The sequence below is a fragment of the Anolis carolinensis genome, chromosome 2, assembly GCF_035594765.1.
Source record: "Anolis carolinensis isolate JA03-04 chromosome 2, rAnoCar3.1.pri, whole genome shotgun sequence".
NCBI lineage: Eukaryota > Metazoa > Chordata > Lepidosauria > Squamata > Dactyloidae > Anolis > Anolis carolinensis.
In genome coordinates, this window is record NC_085842.1 from 302,982,899 (window position 1) to 303,008,358 (window position 25,460).

The 25,460-nt window shown below is 39.8% G+C and overlaps 2 protein-coding genes across 7 annotated transcripts in view; one reads left to right on the forward strand and one right to left on the reverse strand.

Moving 5' to 3' along the window:
* gdnf (glial cell derived neurotrophic factor) overlaps positions 1-24,317 on the forward strand; it is a 42,542-nt gene extending 18,225 nt beyond the window's left edge. Inside the window, exons 2-3 of the mRNA XM_008116102.3 lie at positions 4,353-4,553; positions 16,745-24,317. Coding sequence (XP_008114309.1) covers positions 4,379-4,553; positions 16,745-17,238 — 669 coding nt within the window. The 5' untranslated portion in view covers positions 4,353-4,378 and the 3' untranslated portion in view covers positions 17,239-24,317. The remainder of the gene's footprint in view (positions 1-4,352; positions 4,554-16,744) is intronic.
* The window catches only part of wdr70 (WD repeat domain 70), a 218,253-nt gene that overhangs the window by 33,033 nt on the left and 159,760 nt on the right, over positions 1-25,460 (reverse strand). The window contains exon 18 of one of the 6 annotated variants that reach the window (XM_062972473.1): positions 8,317-8,892. The exons of the other annotated variants lie outside the window; for them this stretch is intronic. Within the exon in view, the coding sequence (XP_062828543.1) occupies positions 8,832-8,892 (61 nt within the window). The 3' untranslated portion in view covers positions 8,317-8,831. Of the gene's footprint in view, positions 1-8,316; positions 8,893-25,460 lie in introns of those variants that run through there. 6 annotated transcript variants of the gene reach the window in all.

A 25,460-nucleotide genomic window follows, 5' to 3' on the forward strand; every position in this document is an offset into this window, starting at 1 on the left:
TTTTATTCTCATTTCCTGTACCCTGCCATGGTCCAGCACTGATCCCAAAAGTACATGGAGATGCACATTAGTGCATCTCAGCAGACTGGTTAAGAAAAAACATTCCTGGGTTTGGTTCTGGCCCGCAATTAGTGGATACTGTGGTCATTGTCCCAGCCTCAAACTGATTCCTGGGACAATTCTGTAGGTGCTCCACAGTGCTACCGATTCATTTTAATCCACCTTTTAAACTGCTTTATAGTGTCAGTGTAGAAGCATCCCAAGGCATATAGCAAAAAAAATTCTGAGAAAACCCTGAAAGAGAGTTGAAGTCAACATAAAGAAAAATAAGAAGAAACAGCAGGTATTAGAAGCAGTTTCCTATGACGTCTGCAGTTTGTCTCATGTCTTCTACCCCAGACTTTTCAAAATTGGAAAATTATGCTATAGTGGATATGTCTCCAAAATTTCCCCAACATACTGACTGGGAGATTCTAGGAATTGTAGTTCAACATAACTAGAATCCACTCAGTTGGGGGAAATTGCCCAGTCCATTTTCCTCCCAGTACATTTCCTGTTTCTCTTCTCCTTGGGAAAAAAAGAAGGCACAGGTCACAGCCTTTCCACAGATTCCTTCCATGGTGCTATTCACAGCTCTCTCTCTTTTTCTTGTTCACCACAAACTCAGAAGCTTTTGGCTAAAGCCCCAAAACCACATATGACAGCTTTATCCATATGTTGCAATACACTTGTAAAACTTGCCTGTCTTACAACGCTATCAATTTAGCCCTGTAGTGGGGAGATTAAATCTAAGCATTGTTACTTGTCGATTGGACTGAAGCGAGATAGAGAGCTTCCAAGTGCATGAAACTTGTGTAGCTTTGTTTCTGTCTTAAATTTCACCTCCTGTAGTGTTAAGGTAGAATTTAGATTTAGATCTAAATTAAGGATGAGAAAGTTGGATGACTGCAACTCTTATCAGTCCCAATCAGCATCATAAATGGTAAGGGAACATGGAAAATTGAGTTTGCTCATAAAAATATTCTTCTCTTTTCTCAATGTATGTTTAAATAGGTACCTTCTAAATTTGATTGTATATGGGCATGTGCCCAGATAGATTATATTGTATCAAGTAGGTCTCCTTCTGAATAAATGGCTTAGGAACATCTGTCTTATATGGGATCGGCCCATTACCAAAGACTATCTTCACCATAGAATCAGAGTTGGAAGAGACCTCATGGGCCATCCAGTCCAACCCCCTGCCAAGAAGCAGGAAAATCACATTCAAAGTACCCCCGACAGATGGCCATCCAGCCTCTGCTTTAAAGCCTCCAAAGAAGAAGCTGATCTTACCTGAAGAGGCAAGGAATTGAAACTGGCAAGCAGTATCTGTGTCCTAAAAGTATAGCTGCTCTTTCTCCTAGTACAAAACACCATGGTATGCGTGGAGTTCAAGCCAGGAAGCATGATTTGGAAGACTTTGGCAAAGTTACTTTTTGAGACTACAAATCCCAACATCCTCACCAGCCATGTTAGCTAGGGGATGAGGGGATATGTAGTCCAAATTCACTAATTAGGAACCTGGGGCTCTGTGTTTTTGGGAAATCATAGAATAATAGAGTTGGACGAGACCACATGGGCTGTCTAGTCCAACCCCCTGCCATACAGGAAACGTAATTCCCCCAAAACTAACTTTCTCCAACTTTTTGATTATGAACATCAATGTCCATTGTAAGCAAGGGATGAAAGCCACAGGGACCAGAATCAGACACTCTGGAATTTGTAACCTAAAGACACTGGACCCTCTCTAATCTTGGAAAAGAAACAGGGACAGTTCTGGTTAGTGTGAGGTGCTCCAGGCTCAACTTGTCATGTCCTGGGCCTCGCTAAACTACAAACCCAGAATTCTGCAGGAGTCAGAAACCAGATATAAAGTGGATCCATGCTGTGGTGTAATGAGGCTGTAAACTGGGACACACACACACACAAGGTGATTAGAATTATCTGGCAGAGAGCTCTAGTGCTTCACCAAACTACAGATCTCATTATTCCATAGGATGCAGTCATTGCAGTTTAAGTGGCATCACAGTACTATAATTACCTAGTGAGAAGGAGACCCAGGTTAATGGGCTGCAGCAAAAGTATTTCAAACAGTACGGAGTAATTTACTTCTCCTCCTAGCAAGTCATTTCCCCTATAATTTAATGATGCTACTAGTATATCCATTAAATCATCACTCTAAATGTGAGTGTAGGACACACATATACAATTTGAATTTGGGGGGATTTATATGCATAGGTTTGGAAATCACTAGGGTTGTGCATTCAGGCTAAACCTTGACCAGTTTTGTGTCCCGGCTTTTGGTGGGGGCCCAGATCCATTCTTGAGAGACTCCCAAATGCAGATATCTGTTTTTGCTCTGGGGCCCTGAAAGATCAGTTTTCTTATCAGACCATTATGCGGGGGGGGGGGGGGCTTCCCACCCAGGCTCCCCTTCCCAGCACGCACTTTAAGTAGGCTTCTTCATACCTGCTGTTACTACTCTAGAGGAGGCACACATCTGCAGGCACTGGTAGGTGGACGCTTTCTGGGCCTGCACGCCATGCCACACATGCGGTCTCCTTAGAAAGAGAGTGTGTATGTGGCATGCAGGCCCAGAAAGCTTGTGTGCCTGCCAGTACCTGCAGCCAAGTGCCTCTTACTCTAGAGGTGTTCAGTTGTAGGTACTCTAGAGTAAGAGGCACTTTAGAGTAAGAGGCACTCTGCTGCAGGTACTAGCAGGCAAACAAGCTTTCTGGGCCTGCACGCCACACACACACTTTCCAAGGCAAGGAGGCAAGTTCTGGGAGGCACTTGGCTGCAGGCGAAAGCAGGCTTGGAGCAGGATCAGCTCCAGCTTGCTTTTGTGTCAAGCTAATTTTCATGAAGGAAGGGGGCTTCCCATTTCATGCTTTTGAAGTAACAAAAGAAATAAAAGAAACGGGAGAAACTAATTCTGTGCACATCTCTAGAAATCACTACTATGTCAAATATAAATTCCTTAACCTGTATGAAAAATTGTGGCTCTGTGGCTTCTAGCTCTTGTCCAGATGCAAAGTGTTGTTGAGCAGGTCAGCACTTTTTGTTGCTGCTGCTGCTGTTGTTGTGTGCCTTCAGGTTATTTCTGACTTACAGAAACCCTATCACAGGGATTTCTTGGCAATGTTCATTCAGAGGAGGTTTGCCTTTGCCTCCTTCTGAAGCTGCAAAAGTGTGGCTTGTTCAAGATCAACCAATGAGTTTCCATGGATTCAAACCCTGATCTCCTGAGTCCTAATCCAAAACTCAAACCACTGTATCAAACTGGTCCCATGCATTCTTCTTTGATCTTTAAACAAGGATTTGAACTGAGCAGAGTTTTGAACAGAGGACTGCCTGAAAAGTAGGGGCACAGCCACTGTAGACACCACACAGAAAAGGGCCAGTGTCAGCAATTTAAATGTATGGCTAAATAGCTCAGTAGAGATATCAATGATCGTCCTTAGCAGCTGCCTGAGAGTGCCATGTTTTGACATTAGCCCTAGCCAATGCCATCATTTTTGTACTGCATCGATAACTTAGCTCCTTCAATCCCTCCCTGACTGGCAATTGAGGTGCACCTACACTGTAGAATTAATGCAATTTTAAACCAGTTTAACTGCCACAAATTGGAATTCTGGGATTTGTAGTTTGGTGAGGCACCAGCACTATTTGTCAGGGAAGGCTAAATATCTTGTAAATTATTATTAAATCTTAAAGATCTTGCAAAGTTACAAACTCCATGATCTCATAGCCTTGAGTTGTGGCAGGTAGTGGTGTCAAACAGCATTACTTCTACAGTGTAGATGTACCATGAGTCACAGTGAGACAGCCAGCAAAAAAATTTACATAACCCAACAAAAGAAATACTTGGTATCTTGGTTTTTAGGCTTGTTCCTGGGATATGTTAGGGTGCTGGTTCAGAAAATGGCATTGGATAAACCAATTGGATAGAATTTCTTAGATATGGTTATCATATGAAGACTGGTAGATGGAATTTGTTCTGCATTTCAAAAACTAGAGCTGACAGGGGCGAACTGATGTCATTTTTGGAATCAGCAGGTCAAATATACCTAGAAACAGGTCTAACATTTGAGGCACAAAAATGTGTGTTGGCCAATGTAATTACTCTGTACTAATAAACACAATCAGAGTACTTTGTTATTGGGTGGAATGTGAAAATAGCACAGAAGGACTGACAGTTCAGAAAAGGATGGCAAGATGGAGGTTGGAGGGAAGACCGGAACATAAATAGTATGATGGATGGAGCTCAGAGGGAAGAGGCAAAAACTAATGTCATGTCTCCCCTTTGCCAGGGTCCTGCGCTGGAAGGGAATCTAAGATGAAGTTATGGGATGTGGTTGCTGTCTGCGTGGTGCTACTCAACACAATCTCGACCTTTCCTCTGCCCGCTGGTAAGACTGCTTCCGAGAAGGCCAACTCAGTGCTAAAGAGGACTGAAGAGGAGGAACACACTTCCAACAGGCTGCTGACTCCCTACGCTGGCCAAATGAACTGTAAGGAAATAAGCTCCCCTTTCCTCATTGCTGCTCACTCGTCATCTTTCCAAGAATTATTCTTTCCGTTGTTTTAGCCCCAATTAAGTCCAAATAGCCAGTTCCCCTGTAATTTTTTCTACTTTTCTAGCCCAAAGACAAAGAATGTGTGCTAACATTAAAGGCAGACAGAGAATAAAACCGTTGGGAACCAAGATGACACGCTTGACTTGTTTATTCACTATGACATTGTCATCTCACTGACATCCATGTAACCTTTAGAATATGCATGGGAGCTGGTGCTTGAAACAAATTTAGCCAAGTCTAAAACCCAATTTTTTGTAATTTTTTAAAAGCTCAAGGCTGTTGAAATCTATACTATTATTCTCAGTTATTTCCAGGAGTTAATAATTGGAACTTGGAAGCTCAGATAGTTTTTTGCATCATTCTATAACTGCTAAGAGTGGGAAAATGCACTTTAGTGATAAATTCCTGCAACATGTTCACACTTTGAACTGAATAAGTCTAACAAAGGCCTACTGACTTTGCTAGACTTAACTGGGAAAAAATCCAACAACTTTACTATTAACTATGCTGTTTATTGAGCTGACAGATGGTTTAAGTACTTTATGGATTTTAGCCATTTTTGGTAAGCTGACAATCCTACTGTTGAAGTATATTTCAGTGAACTAAATTGGAGTTTATAAAAAAATCATTTTACAAGTAATTAATTGAGAGAAACAGTCTAGCTTCACATTGATCCTGTAGGGGGTCAGGTTGCTGAAAACACTGTTGTTGAACAGAGGTTGTGATCCACAAACCACTTGCACCAGAGAATCGATTTTGATTTGCTTTCAGAGGAGCAGATTTTGATTAAGGGATTATGTACTATAGTTGGAGCTCCTGCATGTTTACTCTGACATAAATCCCACTGAGTACAATCAGGCCCAGTCTAAAGAAACTGAGTACAATATACAATTGCAGCCTTTGCAGTCTAATTCACATTTCCTTGCAACTAAATCCCACTGGGATTTTCTCATTGGGATTTTCATGGTGAATTTTTTTGAATTTGAATGAGTAGTATCATTTTCTCTGACAAGAATACAGTCGAACTGTTCATATTTTCTATTTCTCAATATGTACCAACTCCAACCCCAGTGATGGCCTGGCTGCCCCAAAGTCAGTGAATTCAGTGTGTATACCTCATCATGGAATTTGGAAAGGTTAATCGTTTGAACTACAATTGGCCATGCTTTTTCAAGCTCTGGTTCATAACATGCACATATCAAGATTCCTGATCTTCCTAGAGTTCTCGTGCAATAGAGATCCCTTTCACAACATTTTCTACCATGTCTATGAATATCAAAGGGTTGGCTGCATATTTCAGTGATAGAACCAGGAACTTTGTTGATTTTGGTTACATGTTTGCTTGTTTGTTTGAGTGGTACCCCCCTACCTAAGAGCTCAAAGTGGCTGGCAATCTTACAAAAGCATAGTTCAAATCACAAATAATAAATCGCAAAATATGTACTCAAAATACAATTAAAACAATACAAATAGCAATAATCAATTGATTACATTATTTCTCCTAATCTGTGTAAATCAATATCTGAGATCCTGTATAAAAGACCTAAAAGGAACTACATTACTAACAAAACAGAACCATACTGGTGAATTGCAGGGTGCACCATGGGGCACCATGCAGGAAGTTACATTGCACAGTTGCACAGAGATCTATGATGGAAGGAAATTCCATAACTAGGCTGCCATCACCAAGAAATCCACAACTCAGGGACTTCAAGGACCATCCAGTGGTTCCCAATCTTTGATCCTCTAGGGTTTTTGGACTTCATCTCCCAAAATTCCTGATAGTTGGCCAAGCTGCCTGGGGCTTCTGGAAATTGAAGCCTCAAATACCTGGAGGACCAAAGGTTGAGAGCCACTGATCTAGTCCAATCCCCTGCTATATAAGAATGGTGAGAATTCTATAATAATTACACCTTGAAATGTGGATTTTTGTTGTTGTTTGAAACACAACTCTCAGAATCTTCCTCTGCTTTTGGTAGCTGTCAGATCCGAAGCGTTATAGTCCAAAAAGTACATTTCCCAAAATCTGGCCAAAAGTCAAGTTCAGAGTGTGTCATTTTAGTGAGGAATACAGCAAAATTCTCAGACCATTTTAAATTGGGCCAGTTTTGCTTCAGGGCTGATAAGCCAGTGAGAAGGTCTACATATAGCAGTGGTTCTTAACTTGTGGGGCCCCAGGTGTTTTGGCTTACAACTTCCAGAAATCCCAGCCAGTTTATCAGCTGTTAGGATTTCTAGGAGTTGAAGGCCAAAACATCTAGAGAGACACAGTTTGAGAACCACTGATATATAGCATAAGGGAAGGAAGTCGCCAGGAAGATGAATTGTAGTAAGTAAAAATCTCAGGCATCCTCATATGCAGAAATGCCACATACGCCCACTGTTCTTTAGTCACCCATGGCCTTTGTATCACATAGGGCACTGTGCTCCCAGTGTGGTTTTGTTGTTGTTGTAAGTAGTCTCCACTCTTACTTTCCAGTGAGAGTAGGATTCTCAGGCTGCTTTCGCCTCTTCAGCATCTTCCCAGCAGATGCAAAACCACATTTACATTCTTTCTTCTTTTGCTTCGTCTGTTCCTCTTTCTTTCTTTTCCCACTGGAATTTTTCCTGGGCTTCCCTTTTCACATTTTGGAAAGAAGGCGCGTTTTTCTTCCAGGAATGATACAAGTTGGCCAAATTATTTAACTTTCACTGTTCCTGTCTTCTTCAGTCCCATCACCCTCTGCCCATTGTGGGATCCTTCGAAAGTGCCTCTCTGTGTTCTGTAGAAACTCTTACACAAAAGGAGGTTGCATAAATATTTTCAAGTTTCTCTTTCTTGGTGATTTATGCTAGTCCTGGCTTGAATCCTGTAAGGTGCAGTATAATTTAGTAGTTTGCTTATGGAATTATTCTACAACTGGCCGTGCAAAGAATTCAGACTTACCATTGAGCCACTGCAACTGGCTAGTGTAGGGAGCCTGGAAAATTATGTGGCTATGTTCCCATAGCCAAGTGTTGAGATCTGCTGGGGTAGTCTGGAGATCTCAGGTGATGATGTAGTCATTTTGCATCTGGTTGTGACACTTGTCTAGTATCCCTCTGCTCTCCACCAGCTACAAATGACCATGGAAGGACAGTATGTCCAAGGGTGCATCCAGTCATTGCAGAGAGTAGAAGGGCATATTAACCCCTAAAACACTTCCCCCCCCCCAAATTGCATTCATAAGCATAAGACAGACTTACTCCTTTGCATGCTGTTAAGAAGATGCCAGACATGATGGACATTATCTCAAGGCAGGCTAACTGGCACTGCAGCTGGTCTGTCACTTTTGTATCGTGTGCATCCCACTTCTGACCTGCCTCTTCCCTGTGATTCTCCCATTCCTAGCTATTGACATAATAAAACCGTCAATTGCTCCCAATCCCACAGCATTCCCATCATTCACTTTGGTGCAAAAGGTCCTTTTTGCAACTGTGCCAGCACACCATCAATAGAGTGAAATCAGGAAGTGGGATCCTTTTTCTCTCCCCCCCCCCCCTTCCATTTCTTTGCTATCTTTTATATTTTGTACTTATTGAATTGTAGCTATTGAATTGCAAAATTTCCCTAAAATTAAAAAAAAATATTCAAGGAGCACAGGAAAAGTGGGATTATGGGGATATGCGGAAGTATAATTGCAGGTCCTCAAATTGCCAAAAAGCCATGATTGTGCAATTATTTATTTATTTATTTATTTATTTATTTATTTTATTTCCATCATTTATATGCTGCCCTTCTCACCCGAAGGGACTCAGGGCGGCTCACAATCTGGCAAATTCAATGCCGGTATACAACATAGCAATTAAAACAATCAATTTAAAACAATCCAATAAATACATTTAAAACAGTATAATAAAATACTTAATCCATTCGTCCACATAAACCTTGCAGGTAAACTTTAGTCCGGACCGAGTTAAAGCCATCATAATTCATTCATTAAACACTTGTTCGCAAAGCCAGGTCTTCACCTTTTTTCTGAAACTCAGAAGGGATTAAAGAGGTGCAGTATTGAAAGTGCTCCCCTTATGTATTCGCTATCAAGGATAGTCTGACTGTAGTACAATAGCAGTTTCACGTGATAAAGTCGTGCATCTCTGGTAGCTAGTCCACTTTTTCAATGGTATGTAGTGATTTTAGGGAGATATTAGAGCAGTGGTTCTCAACCTGTGGGTCCCCAGATGTTTTGGCCTTCAGGTCCCAGAAATCCTAACAGCTGGTGAGAACCACTGCATTTGAGAAAGCCATCTCTTCCTATGAGAGAAATAATATAGAATAATAAATCTGTATTTATATGCCACTTTTCTCCCACAAAGGGACCCAAAGCAGCTTCCAACATACAATACAAAATTAACAGCAATTAAACACACAAGCACAAGACATTATAAACAATCAAAGTAAAACAGAAAGCTGTTGTACCTCCCTTTGTCAGGGCAATAAACACAGTCAAACCTCACTTAGCACTGAGGCAAACAGCTGCAGCACAACCAAAACACCCCCAGCTGTTCGTACTCCATTATGGCACTAGCACAGGACACCATTTATGTAAGACATCATTCCCAGCTCTGCTCCCTTAGACTTGATTCTTGTGACTTCTGATGACAACTTCTCTGGCCTATCATTCTGTATATCCTTCCACCCTGGTCTGTTTCAATGAAAGAGACTTTATCCGCTTTTGACCTCTGAAATATTTCAACGAATGTTAGCAGCATTCTTGGATTATTGACATCAACAGATTTCTCTGCTGAACTCAAAATCATTTTAGCTCTGCACCACTACTGTTACCTTTACTAGCATAGTTACACCATCCAACGGGATTGTGACTAATAATAATAATAATAATAATAATAATAATAATAATAATAATAATTAATAATAATAATAAATACCATCTGAACAACACAAGATCCTATTTAGTATGATATTTTATGTCATGTTAATTATAGCCTATTATTAATTTTTATTCCACTCATCCAATGGCTGAAGTTATGGGGCCAACATATAATTGGTGCATTTTCTTATTATTATCTCATTCAACTTCATTTCTTCACACATCAGCCTGGCTGGTGGAAATTAGGATAAGAAAGAAAAGCTTGCTAAGGTTTGATTTGGAAAATAATGACCTGAAGTAGGTTCCCTGTTTTTCCTTATCTCCTTTGCCCCAGAAACCTGGTTTTTCTAGAACAATGGTTCTCAACCTGTGGGTCCCGAGATATTTGGCCTTCAACTCCCAGAAATCCTAACAGCTGGTAAACTGGCTGGGATTTCTGGGAGTTGTAGGCCAAAAACATATGGGGACCCCAGGTTGAGAACCACTGTTCTAGAAAGCTGTAGAGCAGTTGTTCTCAACCTGTGGGCCCTCAGGTGTTTTGGCCTACAACTCCCAGAAATCCCAGCTAGTTTACCAGCTGTTAGGATTTCTGGGAGTTGAACGCCAAACATCTGGGGACCCACAGGTTGAGAATCACTGCTGTAGAAGCTGTCCCCAAGTTACAAACATCCGACTTACAAATGACTCATTGTTAAAAACGGGGGTGAAACAACAGGAAGTGAGAGAAATCTTCCCCTAGGAAGGGGAAAGAGTTATAATAAGGAAAAGGTGACTCAACTGAAGCTTAATCACCAATCCTTTTTTCTACAACAAGCTAACATTTTCAAAATCCAGTTATCACAGAGACAAGAAGTGACGTTAGATCTTCTGAACAGGGGCACAGACAGCTTTTTTTAAAGGAGTGACGTCTGGATTTATCTCAATATGAGATGAGCAAAGACTGATTTGCTACTTTGAAGGGCATGTCTGTGGAAAATGCCTGCTTGTTTTTCTATTCTTTTGTTTTAATGTGACAAAGTAATGTTTCTGTTGGCATTAGCTCTTCTGCACAGAGTGAGCTTAGAAGGTCTTCTGTCCGTTTGTTGACTGCTGTTAGTAGAGGCTGGTCACAGGCAATCACATGTCCCCAATTGTGTCTTCCCTACACAACCTGCTGAATATATATATTTTTTATATATATATATATTGTTCCCAAAATAAGATTCAGACTTTGTGAGTTATAACAGACGTGTAATTCTCCCATGCCAGCTGCTCTTACTAAGCTCCCCTCTCATTGCTTTTCACCCTCTCCCTAGTGAAACCTTTCTTTCTTTCTTGATTTTTTCAGTCAGGAAAGAAAATCTTATTGTAACACACAATCTGTGAGGACCAATTAGAAGCCGTGTCCAGGTTATACCTACATTATCCTATCACCTAACTCTGTTAAAACAAAGTTTATTAGCATTGCCCAAACCATTGGATTGTTCACAGAATACATACCCTTGAACATCTCTTTGTATAAACATGCTGTGAAAACACACAGATATTGTCTGTGGAAAGTCACCACAGATATAGGGTCTCCAGTTGTGTATTTCTACACCCAGATGGCTTGGTCGCTTTACAGTTAGCCTCACCTTATGTCACTGAACATTGAACTCTCAAGATTTTGCAAAATAACACTTACTGGATTATTTTGTGTGTTTACAGGCTGAGCCTGTTTACAAAACTAACCCATCTGCATGCAATTTAAGGTTTGTAACTTTCACTGCAGAATTTTGATGCATTGCAAAATGTGGTTATTTTGCTGGGTATAAACAGATTTAATTAATGCATTCTTACACTGGAATGTATGTGGACGTCTTGTGTCTTGTGAGGAGAAGAGACAGAGATAACTGCATTTCCTTCAAGTGCTTCTTCTGCCTTTCCTCCTATGCCATGCAAAGGCATGTTGGTGGGGAGAGAAAGCATGTGCCTAAAAAGTCAGAGTAACTCACGTATGGGAGCCGGTATGGGAAGCAGCGGTAGTCCATGTCTGCTTATGGCATTACAGATCCAACCAATGAAAGGGGGATCTTTGTGCGACAGTCAGGCCTATGTGTAGAGAACCGCCAAGGATGGTGCTGATTATCTGTTTGGCAGGTGGAGACAGAACTAAATCCAGCGCTTCCACTACCCCAAATAGCTGACTGGCACACTCTCGGCAATTTCCTGACACGCAGCTCCAGCAGCTGGATCAAGGGAAGGAACTGCATGCGCAGCACCCATTTGCCCCGTGATTCCTTCTCCAACTAGGGATATGCTGCCACATGGGTACGCCCCATAGTTGTTTGATCGGGAAGATATAAATATCCCTCTAACTTCCGGAGCGAGATACTGCTTATGTTTAGAAAACTAAGCTTCAAAGTGGGGATTTGAACTTCGGTTTCCAATATCCACATTCAATATGCTTTATGTACTTTTGTATAAGTCCAGATCTGCCACAACAACTTTCAACGTCATTTTTAGAGCAAAAGGAACACGTGGATTAGGCAGACTAAGCCCTCCTCTCTATTACAGCCTTGTCCTTTTTGGCCTCACTTTTTACTCACACGAGTTTTGATACCTGGAGGTAAACGGGAAGATCTGGGATATTTAGCTATCACCCTTTCATCTCATAAACATGGAAATCTTCCATTGTTATCACACTTCATGTACAGATGGGGCAGGTCCAGATTATTTTTTTAAATCTGCATTAGTATATGTAGATTGAGGTTTAAACATGAATCATACATTTTCTTACTTTTTGTAGTTTTATTTAACTAAGGGTCAATTACGCAGAATGATTAACTTTTATTTACAGTGTTGTAAAAATGCGCAGCTTTATCACCAACATCGTGTAATGACCACTAACAATTCATCAACAGAACATTTAAGTTGATCATCATCTTTAAATTTTCATTCAAATCTTTTAGTCTTTATGCTTTTGCACTCCACCTGCACCATTTTGAGTCCACATGAAAGGTTGTATGAATTTTTGTGCAAGTCTGTTCTAGTTGCATACATTTTTGTATGCATCTTTACCTAGTAAGCATAATTTTGCAAAATTCCTGACATAAGACATTTAACTTTCATGAATGCATGTATTTTCATCAGTACTGTCCCGTTCAAAATGTGGGTTAGTTTTTAAAATTAATATTACTATATATACTCAAGTATAAGCCATTTTTTTCAGCCCGTTTTAGGGCTGAAAAAGCCCCCCTCGGCTTATACCCTAGTGAGGTCCTGAACGGCTTATATTCGGGTCGGCTTATACTTGAGTATATAGTTGGACAGTCTTATCTTATTAAAGTCCTGTTATTATCTTAAATTACAGTTTTATGTAAATATTCAAAAACATTTAACCTATGGATGCCTCAATTAATGTAATTTTATTGGTATCTATTTTTATTCTTATTTTTGATATTTACCAGTAGCTGCTGCATTTCCCACCCTCATCTTATACTCGGGTCAATAAGTTTTCCCAGTTTTTTGTGGTAAAATTAGGTGCCTCGGCTTATATTCGGATTGGCTTATACTCGAGTATATACAGGGGTACATTTGGAGAAGACTGAAATTTGAAGCATGACTAGATTTCAGTCCATAACTCACCTGAAAATACAAAAATCAGTAAGTTGCAATGCAAATTGAAATTATTTTTCCCTTACCCGTATTGATTATATCTGGAATTTCAAAATATCTTGGTTTCTTCTCTTTTTGGATCAGCCCAGGCATGGGTTTTCATATAAAGGGAAAAATAAATTAAACTGCCCTCCTGCATCTCCCATTCTTCATTAGAAAGGCAGCAAGTAAAGTAATGAACCAAAACAGGCATTAATCATTTAAAGATTATTTGACCTCAGTATCTTTGATGTTATATTTCATTAATGAGTGCTGCTAATGGGTTTCCATTTCACCTGTGCCTTATAGGTTTTGCTGTGAAGCTTGTAGTTAATTTGAGATGTCACTTTTGATTGTTGGTTCTGTTAACATTTCAGCATACCGATGGATGAATTCTGGGCCACTTTCTATAGCCCCTGTTACCGAAAGGGGGTCTTTTGGCCCCAGCATTAGTTACTTTGTAGTTTACCTAGCTTTTGGAAATTTGAAACAGTTGACTGGGGTCAGTTACAGAGAGCTTTGTGACTTCTTCAATAAGGAAATTTCACTGCCTTCTTGAGAGCATAATTCAAAATGCTATGAGTTCCAAGATCTATACCAGGTTGTTTAAAAGACTTTGGCCAGCACATTATTTAGTATTTATAAGCTGGACTTGTGGTCTCATAACATTCAGGAGTTATATTTATGTTTGGTAATGACCACACCTGACTCCCAAAATGTACCTCTTAAGCCAGGCAGTGTCCTGATTGAAGGGCTTTTGAGACACTGCATATCAAGGTGCGGGAAATCTTGACTGAGGCGCTCTCTCAGTTGTGGGGTGTGTTGCAACAAGCAGCTGCAGCAGAACACAAAAGAGTCTCTCTCATTGCCCATCTTAAGAGGCTTCACAGCCAGAGTGCTGCAGATGTACTTTCTTAGTACTGCAGTTTGCAATACCTTGGAAACCTTGCTATGGGAGTGCAGCTTGGCTTAAAGTTTGTTTGGGGGGTTTTTTTTGGGGGGGGGGGGGGAGCATGTATGGTATTAGCATAAGTAACTATGACCAAGGAGATATGGAGCCTCATGACTTGAAGGTTGGGTTGCTGACCTGAAAGCTGCCAGGTTCGAATCCCACCCAGGGAGAGCGTGGATGAGCTCCCTCTTTCAGCTCCAGCTCCATGCGGGGACATGAGAGAAGCCTCCCACAAGGATGGTAAAACATCAAAACATCCAGGCGTCCCCTGGGCAATATCCTTGCAGATGGCCAATTCTCTCACTCCAGAAGCAACTCCGGTTGCTCCTGACACGAAAAAGAAAAGAAAAAACAAGGAGATGTCTTGTCATATCAGTGCCTAATGATGCAGGATCTTGGCCTGTATTTTCACAGGTTTTAAGAAATTCAGGGCAATCTTACCAGTGATGCCACCATCATTTGCAACATGCCTGATGGGATACTTGAGCAAGGTCCTGTGGTGTTGATTCCCAGACTATAGAATTCCTGTAAAAAGAGACTAACTTCTCTGTGTGTGTTTTTCCTCTTCTGCTGGCAGGCAAGAAGATTTCTATTCAGTCAGGCCTTTGGCATCTCAGCTAGTCTGTTGTTGAAGTGGGTTTGCTGTAACTGTTTGGGTGCTGGCACAGTCTTTTGATATGTTTTTAATTTCAGGTTTGATCAATGGGCATTTGTGATCAAATCCAACTGTTATTTTTAAGTGTGTATTTTCATACTGTAAGTCACTTGGGCCTCTGTCTCTTTTTTTAAAACTAGAAAGGCAAAATTTGAATTTTATATCTTATATCCATCTACCTGCAAATTAGTATTCTTCTTTCATACTATGCCATGTGGGAAGATCAAATAACAAGAACAGTTCAAAATGACTGCACACAACTCCACAGGCTAACAGTTGGAGAACATCTAATTATATTGCATGGAGGGTGGGGGGGGAGGTAGGGTACATCCCACCATGAAAACCTGTCGGTCAAATTTTGTACGTTTTTGAATTTGTCTCCAGGCATCAGGAAACTTCAGGAGGTCAAAAGGGTACATCAACTCCATGGGAACTTGGGAAGTGACACCCATCTCTGATACACACCCACCACTTTCAACTGCTTGCTTTGAGCAAAAGAAATATGTATATGAATGTATATTTTGAAAGACAGTGAACATTTACATATATGCTATAAATGAATAAATAGAAATGTGAATATTTAAAAGATTATTGTGGAAATGCACCAGAAGTAAACAACTTTAGCCACCTTTATTCAGGAGCAATTTATTCCTACTTTGCTGTGTTTTACCGAGATGCACACAGGCTGGTCCTTTGCACACACACACTGAATCAATATAAATAGACACTTTAGTAACCCATAAGTATTGAATCAGAGCCAGTTCAGCCAGATTAATGCATACTGTATATGTTTATATGTCTAGAAATTTAAGTCAAATAATTGACCCTAATAAACTATGTTGACTTATCCACAACTTAATGACAGTATTGCACCTTGACTCTTATCAAAAAAGAAACTGGCCCTCTCTACTGTTGCCACCATGTTGCAACTTCTGACTTATTTGAATGTCTTGGTGGGAAGATGACATTGGCGGCACGGAACAGTTGATCCCCTAAAGTGGCACTTGTGGGTTCCCCTCGCCAAAGAAGTACTCTTGACTTATCCACAGATTACATCTAAATCCATACTTTTATCCACAAAACATGCCCTTGACTTATAAACGAGGTCATCTTGTACATGGGTAGATATGGTACTTTTAATTTCAGTGATAAATCTTTATCCTTTGTAGCACTTTTTATAATCTTTGCAACCTTGGCAAAGAAAGTTAAAATATTTCCCAGATTCGACATAAAGAAAAAGAAAAAAGCATTTGATAACTGTGAATTTGATCCTTCATCTGTAAAATAATATCAATAAGCCAAAACCCTTCAGATGGCTGTAACAATAGGCTAGCATCCTGTTGGAAGGTTATTGTCATCTTAAACCAATTTATAATCATGTAAAATTGAATTGTGCTGTTGTGCAATGTCCATATTCACAGAATGGTAGGGAAGATGTAAGTAAGGCCCTTTGCGCAAGTGGTGTCCCAGTGCACAGTGTGTGCCAATGTCCAGTAGGAATCCCTGTTGCACAAAGTGACATCTTCCCCAATGGGAGTCCCAGTAGGATAACAACATATCTTGCATAGTGGGACCCCCACTGTGTATTGTCAAAATTCATTAGCATGGTTGCATATCATGTCAGCAATGCTGCTCCATTATTGTAATGTTATGCATTGCAACCTCTAATGCAAGGTCTTGACTTTAGCTTTGTTCATGCTAGAACTTAATCTAAACTTGAAATGGTTGTCATTCCAAAACTATGCAATTCATCAGTGGTTTAAACCTGTTTTCAAGATCCTGTAGGGTGCCTCATCACTGTGCATTCAGCTGTAAGAAAATAACTAGACACTTCTGTGTTGTTCTTGTGATCTTCACCAGCCAATACATTTGATGTTTTGGGGCAAAGGCTGGGATTGAGAAAAGGTAGGGCTTGGGGTATATGAGTGGGCAAATATTTTATAGTTCTACCTGCACACAATCCAAGACCACAACCACTATAATATATGGGAAGTAGTGTAAAAGAATTGTGTGAATAAATAAATAATTTTTCCTGTCTTTCTCTTTAAAACAGCTAATATGCCTGAGGATTATCCTAACCAGCTTGGTGATGTAGTGGATTTTATTCAAGCCACTATACAAAGACTGAAGCGGTCACCAGATAAACCAACTCAATTTTTCTCGAAACGGGAAAGAAACCGGCAAAATGCAGACAAAAACAGAAATAATTCCAGCAGCAGAAAGGGACGGAGAGGCCAAAGGGTCAAAAATCGGGATTGTGTCTTAGCTGAGATACACTTAAACGTGACCGACTTGGGGTTGGGATACACAACCAAAGAAGAGCTGATTTTTCGATATTGTAGTGGCTCGTGCGAGTCTGCCGTAACCCTGTATGACCAAATTTTAAACAATTTAACACAAAACAGAAAGTTGGTCAGTGACAAAATCAGACCACAGCCTTGTTGCAGACCCATTGCTTTTGATGATGACCTTTCATTTTTGGATGATGACCTATCAACGTACCATATACTGAGAAAACATTCCGCTAAAAAATGTGGATGCGTCTGACGTCCTTTGGTGTTTGGACACTGCTATGATATTGCATTCCTGCTAAAATGGCAAAGAAGGGACCAAGGCTCCCCCAGAGATGGAATGGTGGCTTTGAATGAAGGAAGAGGACCAAGCGTACAGGAGAGCGGCAATTGCGGGGAGCCTGGTTGATTGAAATCCAGTACAGGATGATTGGAGAAGATACAACCACTGGAGGTCTTTGTTTCTACAGGAACGCAAACGGACATCAATGCTCAGGGCAGACATCCAGGATGGATGAAGGTGACTGCCACCATTTGCATTGAGGTGATCCACCGTGGGCAGATATTGGCTTAGCAGGTGCTTAATAACACAGCCTCTGTTTGATAAGTGGCTTTATACGTTACTGAATTAGAATTAATAGTCACTACTGCTAGCCTTAACTTCAGAATGTCAACTTGTTAATTTAAGACAGGCATCCTCAAACTGCGACCCTCCAGCTGGTTGGGCCTCCAACTCCCAGAAATCCTGACCATTCAACAATCTGTCTAGGGTTTGTGGGAGTTGGAGGTCCACAGATGGAGGGCCGCAGTTTGAGGATACCTAATTTAAAAGAATGGCAAATGGTGATAATTTTAGAAGTTCATTATTTATGGGCAGCTAAGCCATAATGTGCCAATTAACACCTTTGAGAAAGAGAATATGGTTGGTGAATTGCGAGAACCTTTAGGCATAATTGCCTTCTTTCCCGCTGTTCCCAGTAGAACCATCTGTCCTACAAAGGCACATGGCTTTCTCCCAATGAAGTCTACTCATGAGAATTGTAGTTTGAACAGATGCAATATCTAGCATTTACCACTAGGGCATTTACCACTGGGTACAGATGAAGATCCAAAGATCAGAGCAAGCAGGAACGTGGTGCAAAATTAAAGAACAAAGTAGCAGAAAAGAGACTGGCATTTACAAGGGAGGACAAAAATGCAAGGGTAGGGAAGAGGAAAAGGTTGGCTTCACTGAAGCTGCTGAACACCAAAATAATCACATACACAACCCCGCACTGAGTTGTGATTGCCTAAAAAGCATAATGTTTTGGATTTTCTAACCTCTGGCAACTCTCCCATATCAATTTGTTTGCCAAGCAATTATTCGGATTCTTTATTGAGCTGAGGCAGGAAGGCATATTGAAAAGCCCTATTTGAAGCAGAGGTGGGGTGTGCAAGCTAGGGATGGGAAATGTAATTATTTGGGACTACAAATGAAGGGGAACATGGGAGATCTCCAAGCTCTGCTGCAAAACAGTGTAATGAAGAAGAGAGCTTGGGCACATTCTAAGAAGAGCTCACCGTTCTTGAAGACTGGTGGCTAGGCCTATTGGGTTTATTTAGACTGTCCAAAGAAAACTGAAAATACAACTTAGAATTCCATTGATATTCTCTTATAGCTGTATATTTAAAACTGGTAGTGTTGGGTAGATTGTCATTCATGCCCGCCATTGCTAATTTCCTCACTGAGGAACATCTGATAATATTCTAAAGTACCCTAGGGCTTGAAATCCAGTAACCCTAAGGTCTGTGTTGGAATACATAATTTAGACTCTGTACTCATTTTATCTTGGTAGTGGAGAAATCACTAGAGCCCCCCTGCTTTCTATAATATAAAGGATTACATGACAGTCTCTCCTCTTTGCCTCATGAGAATAGTGAGAGAAGTGCTACACCATGCAGAAGAAACCCTTGCTGCCGCTTCTCCTCTCATGGGTGGGGTAACTTTTAGAAAATTGGGTTAACTCTGGCTTGGAGAAGGGCCAGGCACAGATGTCTCTCACATGGTATGGGGCGTCTCGTGTTACCTGGTGGGACAGGAAGTAGTGGCACTTCTGAAGTTCTCACACCACTGGAGTAACCTGAGTACCAGGTCCAAGATGCTAGCAAAAATATTTTTAGTATATTGGGCACAAGTCAAGAAGGGGTTTCAATAAGCTAGCTAAAGTTCCACACAGACTTGAAAACCTATCCCAAGCAAACTGTACCAAAGGGGCCTGCTTTATTAGTTCTATCTTACATAGAATTGAACTTTAATGTGATTATTCTGTTGGGGGAGGGAGAGAGTTGGGTTTGGTTCTCCTTTTCTGCTCTCTGAGAAAGCAAGTTGTGTTTTTAATCACTTATTCCTGCTTGGACTACACCATAAGAAAAATATGTGGATCTTTGTTTTTCTTTTTTCTTTTTGGTTTACAAAAGGACTGAGATCACTTACTTAATTAACTACATTTCTATTTGGGGTCGTCGTGAGTGAGGAGAGACTACTTGATGCAATGCATCCAGTCAGAGACAAATCTAGAGAAAATATTTATTGAGATTTAAGTTATTATAATGATTATTATTTATTACAGTTCGTTCATGAGTTTTCCTTTCCTTTATTTATTAAAGCTTCTTTCTTCAAAACAGGTGCCAAAGTTACAATGAGACAGTGATGCTGGGAACAAAGATGATTGGTGGTTGTTGTTAAGAATTGAGAATTCATAACAAGAATGCAAACACTTTTTTTAAAAAAAAATATCACTTACTTTACCTTTTGAACAAAAATAAAAGAAGGACTTCACAAATAACAGCTTAGTTTGTAGCACTTCTATACATAACACTTGACTAAAAAAAGAAATTGATCATTGAACAAGATGGATTCACAAGGCATTTTTAAAGTAAAAATTATGAGTCCAAATGGATATCGAGTCCTGACTTTGAGACATCAAAAACAAATGGACACATTCAATTTAGTCACTGAATAACATTATTCCCAGCCATGTTTCTTTTCCTTCTGCAGTACTGCATAAAAATAAAAACAATCCCTGAATGTGTGTCTTTTGTAATCCCAGATCAGCTGTGTTTTTAAAGCAATATTTCTAAGATTTGATAAGAATTTTAGGGATTTTTCCCCTTTTAATGTAGGTATATTCTGGTATTGGAAAAGGTCATCAAAACTGCTAGGATATTGTATAGGTAAATGTATTTCTAGTTCTGTATCTCTGAGGTTTCTTTTTAATCATTTTCAGCACAATTTGAATGTCAAAATTACATGTAGTGGAGAAGCTTCCTTTTGGAGAGGAAAATGGACACCCAATAACAATTATTTCAAAAATGCCCGGTGGATTCAACTGCATGTAGACTAACCTGCATGTAGATTTACTATTCAACAATTCACATTGCCTACTGTAGCTGGAAGTAGACAACAGGAACTTACACACACTAATATGCTCATTGAAATCATTTAACTAGTTGTAGGTTCTAGGGGTCTCCAACTGTCTGGTAAATGCTGTTTGGTAGGAAAGGAGAGGTGTTGAAGTCAGACAAGTAAACTCTACCACATTGGCTTAGCTGGGAATCAAAGTAGCTTAATGGCCAAGAACAACAAGATACTATGATGGCTGCAAAATGAAATCAGTCTTTGAGGAGGTCTGAAAAAGAAAAACTTGTTCTACATCTCACAACTTCATTTGCTATAGGCTGAAGTTAGTAACAGCTATTGACCCATGCCATTTTGAAAAGTGTTCAGATACTTTGATTTAACTCCATCTTTTCCCATTTGGAACCTACAGATGTGTTCAGACACAGGCGTCATAACCCCCTGCCTACATGGATTATAGGTTGCAGTAGGACACATCTGGAGGGAACTCGATTGGGAAGATGGATGGATTGGATAAGCTGTTGCCCTCATCTAGGTTTATGTGTAAATGTGGATTTATGCATATGATGCTGCCGTGGATTAAAATGGAGGCACACGAAGATTTGTTCAATTCTTTTCATTTAGGTCTTCTAATATAGTAAATATAGATCTAATATGTATAGATCTAATATGTATATTTATCGATAGATCAGGAGACCCAGATGCTACATTGGGCTTCACAGCAGGAGAAATGCAATAAATAAATAAATTTAAAATACAGTAGATCCTCCACTTTCTCTGAGGTTAGGGCTGCAGGACCCCAGTGAAAGTGGGAAAGCATGGACTGAAAGAAAAAACGTGAGAGAACACATCTCTAGGAATCTCTAGATCCATCCAAGTGATTCTGTGGTCAACTTCTGCCAGAACGTGTTAATCAAACCCATGAATAATCAAATCTACAAGTTAAACCCATACATTTGGAGACATAGTTGCATACTGAATGCAGATCCTGAACAAGGGACACACTGTTGTGTCTGTTTAGAGTGTGCTTAAAGTCCGCATAATATCACTGCAAAAATCCCGGTATGGTTCAAGGTAGTCTACTTGTGTTAAGAACTCCCAACATATTTTTGTAAAAGGCCCTGTCCTTATGAGTTGGTGTTAGCTGCTAAAAATGTTATTCTAAGACACCAAGTCATTTAACACATTTTCTCTCATCTCTCTTCTCATTTTGACTGCATATGACAGAAAGTTTTGCAAACATTGGTTGTTATATTGCTGCTAAAAACTAGTTCTAGGAGCTTCTTTGTAAACACTATCTGTGTAGTACAAACTCCTCTAAACCTGCTTTATAGCAAATCAAGCCATTAGTTGATTGTTTCCTGGGTTAATAATACTGACTTGCTGGAACCCTCTTAAGTTCATAGGTTGAGATATTTCCCCATCCTCTTCACCATGATGTTTTAATTGGAGAAGGCAAATGTGAACCTTTACATATTTATTCTTCAATGAACCTTTCTTTCCCAACTCTTCCTCTTTAATACTGTGTTTTACAGTACTGTATGCTCACAAATCAGTTTCACAAGACTTTTTGCACTAACCAAGAAATGAGGAAAAACAAGCACATTTTCTCACCTAGACCATCCTACTGGATCCATAATGTTGATTAATTGATGCTCCCCATTCCCAGAATTTTGGCTGAGCAATCCCATAATATTCTGTGTCTGAGGCATACCAGAAAGCAGCATCCCCACAACTTAAGTTGCACAGTAAATTTGTAAGTTGCACAGTAACTATTGCTGGTTAAGTAATGCATTTTCTCCCAAGTTAAAACTGCTATGTAGATGCAACCTGAAAACGAGAACAAGATCCAAAATATACATTGGAAATAGCTGGATTAGGCCATACAGAAGGCACAAAAAAGAAAGTGATAGCCTTTAAAGCTTAGTGCCAAAGGCAGTTTTAAAAATCATACACAGGAACAGATGTGATGTCATTGGAGACACAAAAGCATATAGGTTGCCTCTTACGATTTGGAATGTGACAATGAGAATGTTTTCAAAGAGGCGGGAAGAAAGTTGAGTCCTCAGCTCTCCCTCACTTCCCAAAAGAGGTTGAAGAGCAACATAATGGCTATTTTTAAAAGGCCGTAAAGTTTCAGTTTTCTGTCTAGCCAATGTTTCCTCCTTTTAAATCTGATCTCTGCCCAGTGAAGTTCAGTGCACGTAATTGGGCCACCAGTCCAGTGTTTCTCAAACTCTGCCCCTCCTCCAGGTGTTTTGGACTTCAGTTCCCAGAAATCCCAGCCAGCTTTCCAGCTATTAGGAACTGTGGAAGCTGAAGTCCAAAACATCTGAGGAGCACAGTTTGAGAAACTCTGAATTAGTCTTTTCTTAGAGGGCTGCTGCTAATAATAATAATAATAAAAACAATAATATAAACAAAATAATATATTTAAGTCCAATTTCTATTTTCTTTTGAGTCAATTTATGAGAAAATTCAAATGGCTAGCATCTTCGCCAAGCATGTTTTTTTTTAAAAAGAAGAAATTCCAAACTTACTTGCTGAGAATCTATATGATTATGCATGCTGATGAACTGCTAATACCTGTCTGTGCAAATTTATCTTATCAGGAAACATATCCAGAATGAGTATCAGATTCTGGCAGCTATTGACCTATGATTTAAAACCTACTCAAGAAAAAAAACACTCAGAGGATCACACCAAAATATTTAAACTTGGTCCTAGGAGTACTTATTTCTTTGTGAATGACATCCATTTTGCATCTTACTCATATGCTTCTTTTTCGAAGTATTTCTTTCTTCATTGCCCCAAATATTTATGTACCGATTCATTTCTATCCAAGTTCTCCTGGATAGATTTCCCAATACTTTTAATGGGTTCCCCTCACAACATGCATAGGATTGTAAAGATGGTCTTGGATAAAGTAAAAGGAAACGAACCATCACATGAAATAACTTAGACGTGGTACCCCGTGCTGAATCCAACTGCCATTTGATAGTGATGGTTGTGTTATAAGAACATTGAAAAAAGCACACATTTTATATTTCGTGTAACAAGAACCCTATGTCTACTATAACATGGAATGATAGGATTGTATCTTCAAAGTGTCCCGTCTAGCATTCTTTCAACACTTCATATCCACTCTACCTCTTATTTGCTGTAGGTTCCTGTGATGTCTCACTGCTTTCAGTGGATGAGATTTAAGATTTTAATACTCTCATTGAAACCAGGAGCTTTAACTTGGCACATCAGCCACAAAGCTGGACAGTCCATCAGGTTCTTGTCCTAGCCATACAAAGCATTTTGCCCTTTCACCTGTTTACAAGAATTTGTACAATGTCTTCTGATAATTTAGCTGAAACATTTAAGATGCCCTGTGCTTTCATGATTCCTCCCAGTCAACATACCAAGTTGCAACCCAGACTGACTTAAATTGATAAGAGTCCCATTTGAAATTCTTGCCTGTCCCATTAATGACAAGTCTTTAGGCAACACTACATATGAACATGGGTTCACATGTTTAAGCTGCTCTGTGCTGTGATATACATTTAGCACTTAGCATAGTCCTGACTGCAGAAAACATGATCTCTGAGTGATTCTGTTTGATTAGATTAACTTTCAGCACTTAGTAGTTCAACATTTGCTGAGAGCATTAAGGGTTGATCGTTTGCTCTGAGCTGTTTTCCAGACCATTTCAACCTCTAATGCTAACATTAAAAAAGGTACAAAAAAGGTAAAGTTTGTGATTTTTTTTTTTGCCTGTATGAAAAATAAATACTCAAAACCAGGAAAGCATCTTTCTTTGGGGATTGTATTCACCTACAATTTACGTCTCAGACATTTGTGTTAACCAACCAAAGTTCTCTACAGACTTTATTTTTGTACAATATGCATTTTATAAACTTTTTATGAAATAAAGCTCATTTCTATTGTTATGTGGATGTGAGTCTTCATTTTTGCGCTACCTTGTGGATTGCTTTTTCCTCTCTTCCCTTTTGAAAACAAACATTAAAATCTGACCAGAATATGAGACAGCTAATGTGAGGTAGTGCTTGGAGGACTCAGGGTTCAAATCCCTGCTTAACTTTGGAAATCCACTAGATGAGTTTGGACAAATCACATTCTCCCAGCCTTAGCAAAGGGCAATGGCAAACCTCTTCTGAATAGATTTTGCTAAGAAAACTCTCTGACAAGATTGTTGTTAAGTCAAAATTGACCTGAAGGCACCTAACAAGAATCAGAAAATAATATTCAGACATATTTCTGATATGTCTGTCACCACTTGGAACTGGTGACAGACATATCAGAACTATATCTGAGTGTGATATATCTGAATATGACATATCACATCAATTTATTTTGGTGCTTCTCATGGAGCAGAAAATAGTGCTTCCTCTATATCAAAGCGCTTAGCAGCCAAGTGCCAGGATCAAATAGGAATGCTGACACAATCTGAAGGTGCATCTACACTGTAGAATTAATGCAGTTTCACACCACTTTAACTGTCATGGCTCAATGTTATGGAGTCATGGGAGGAATAGTTTGGTGAAGCACCAGCACTCCTTGGCAGGATGGGTTCATGAAATGATTTATAGTTTCCAAAACACGACCTCCCTGAACTGCTGCAAGTTAGACAGCAAGTGTCCCAGAAGCAAGCAAAATGCAACAGAGTCCTTTCACAGCAAAAACACTCTTTGGCCCATCTATCAGCAGAGTCCAGCTGCAAGCATTTGACCTGTTTAGTACACACTATTTAGTAAACTCGTGGATTCAGGTTTTTATCCAAAATATCCGGAGGATTTAATCTTCACCGTTGCAATATATACAAATGTACAATCAGGATACGCAGATCTGCTTTCAGGCCTGTCCTTGCAAACAATCAGATCCTCAAAGAGCCACATACAGAATAGACCAGTGGTTCTCAACCTCTGGATCCCAGATGTTTTGGCCTTCAACTCCCATAAATCCTAACAGCTGGTAAACTGGCTGGAATTTCTGAGAGTTGTAGGCCAAAACACCTGGGGATCCACAAGTTGAGAACCACTGAAATAGACAGATACTGTACAAGGAGTAAAGCA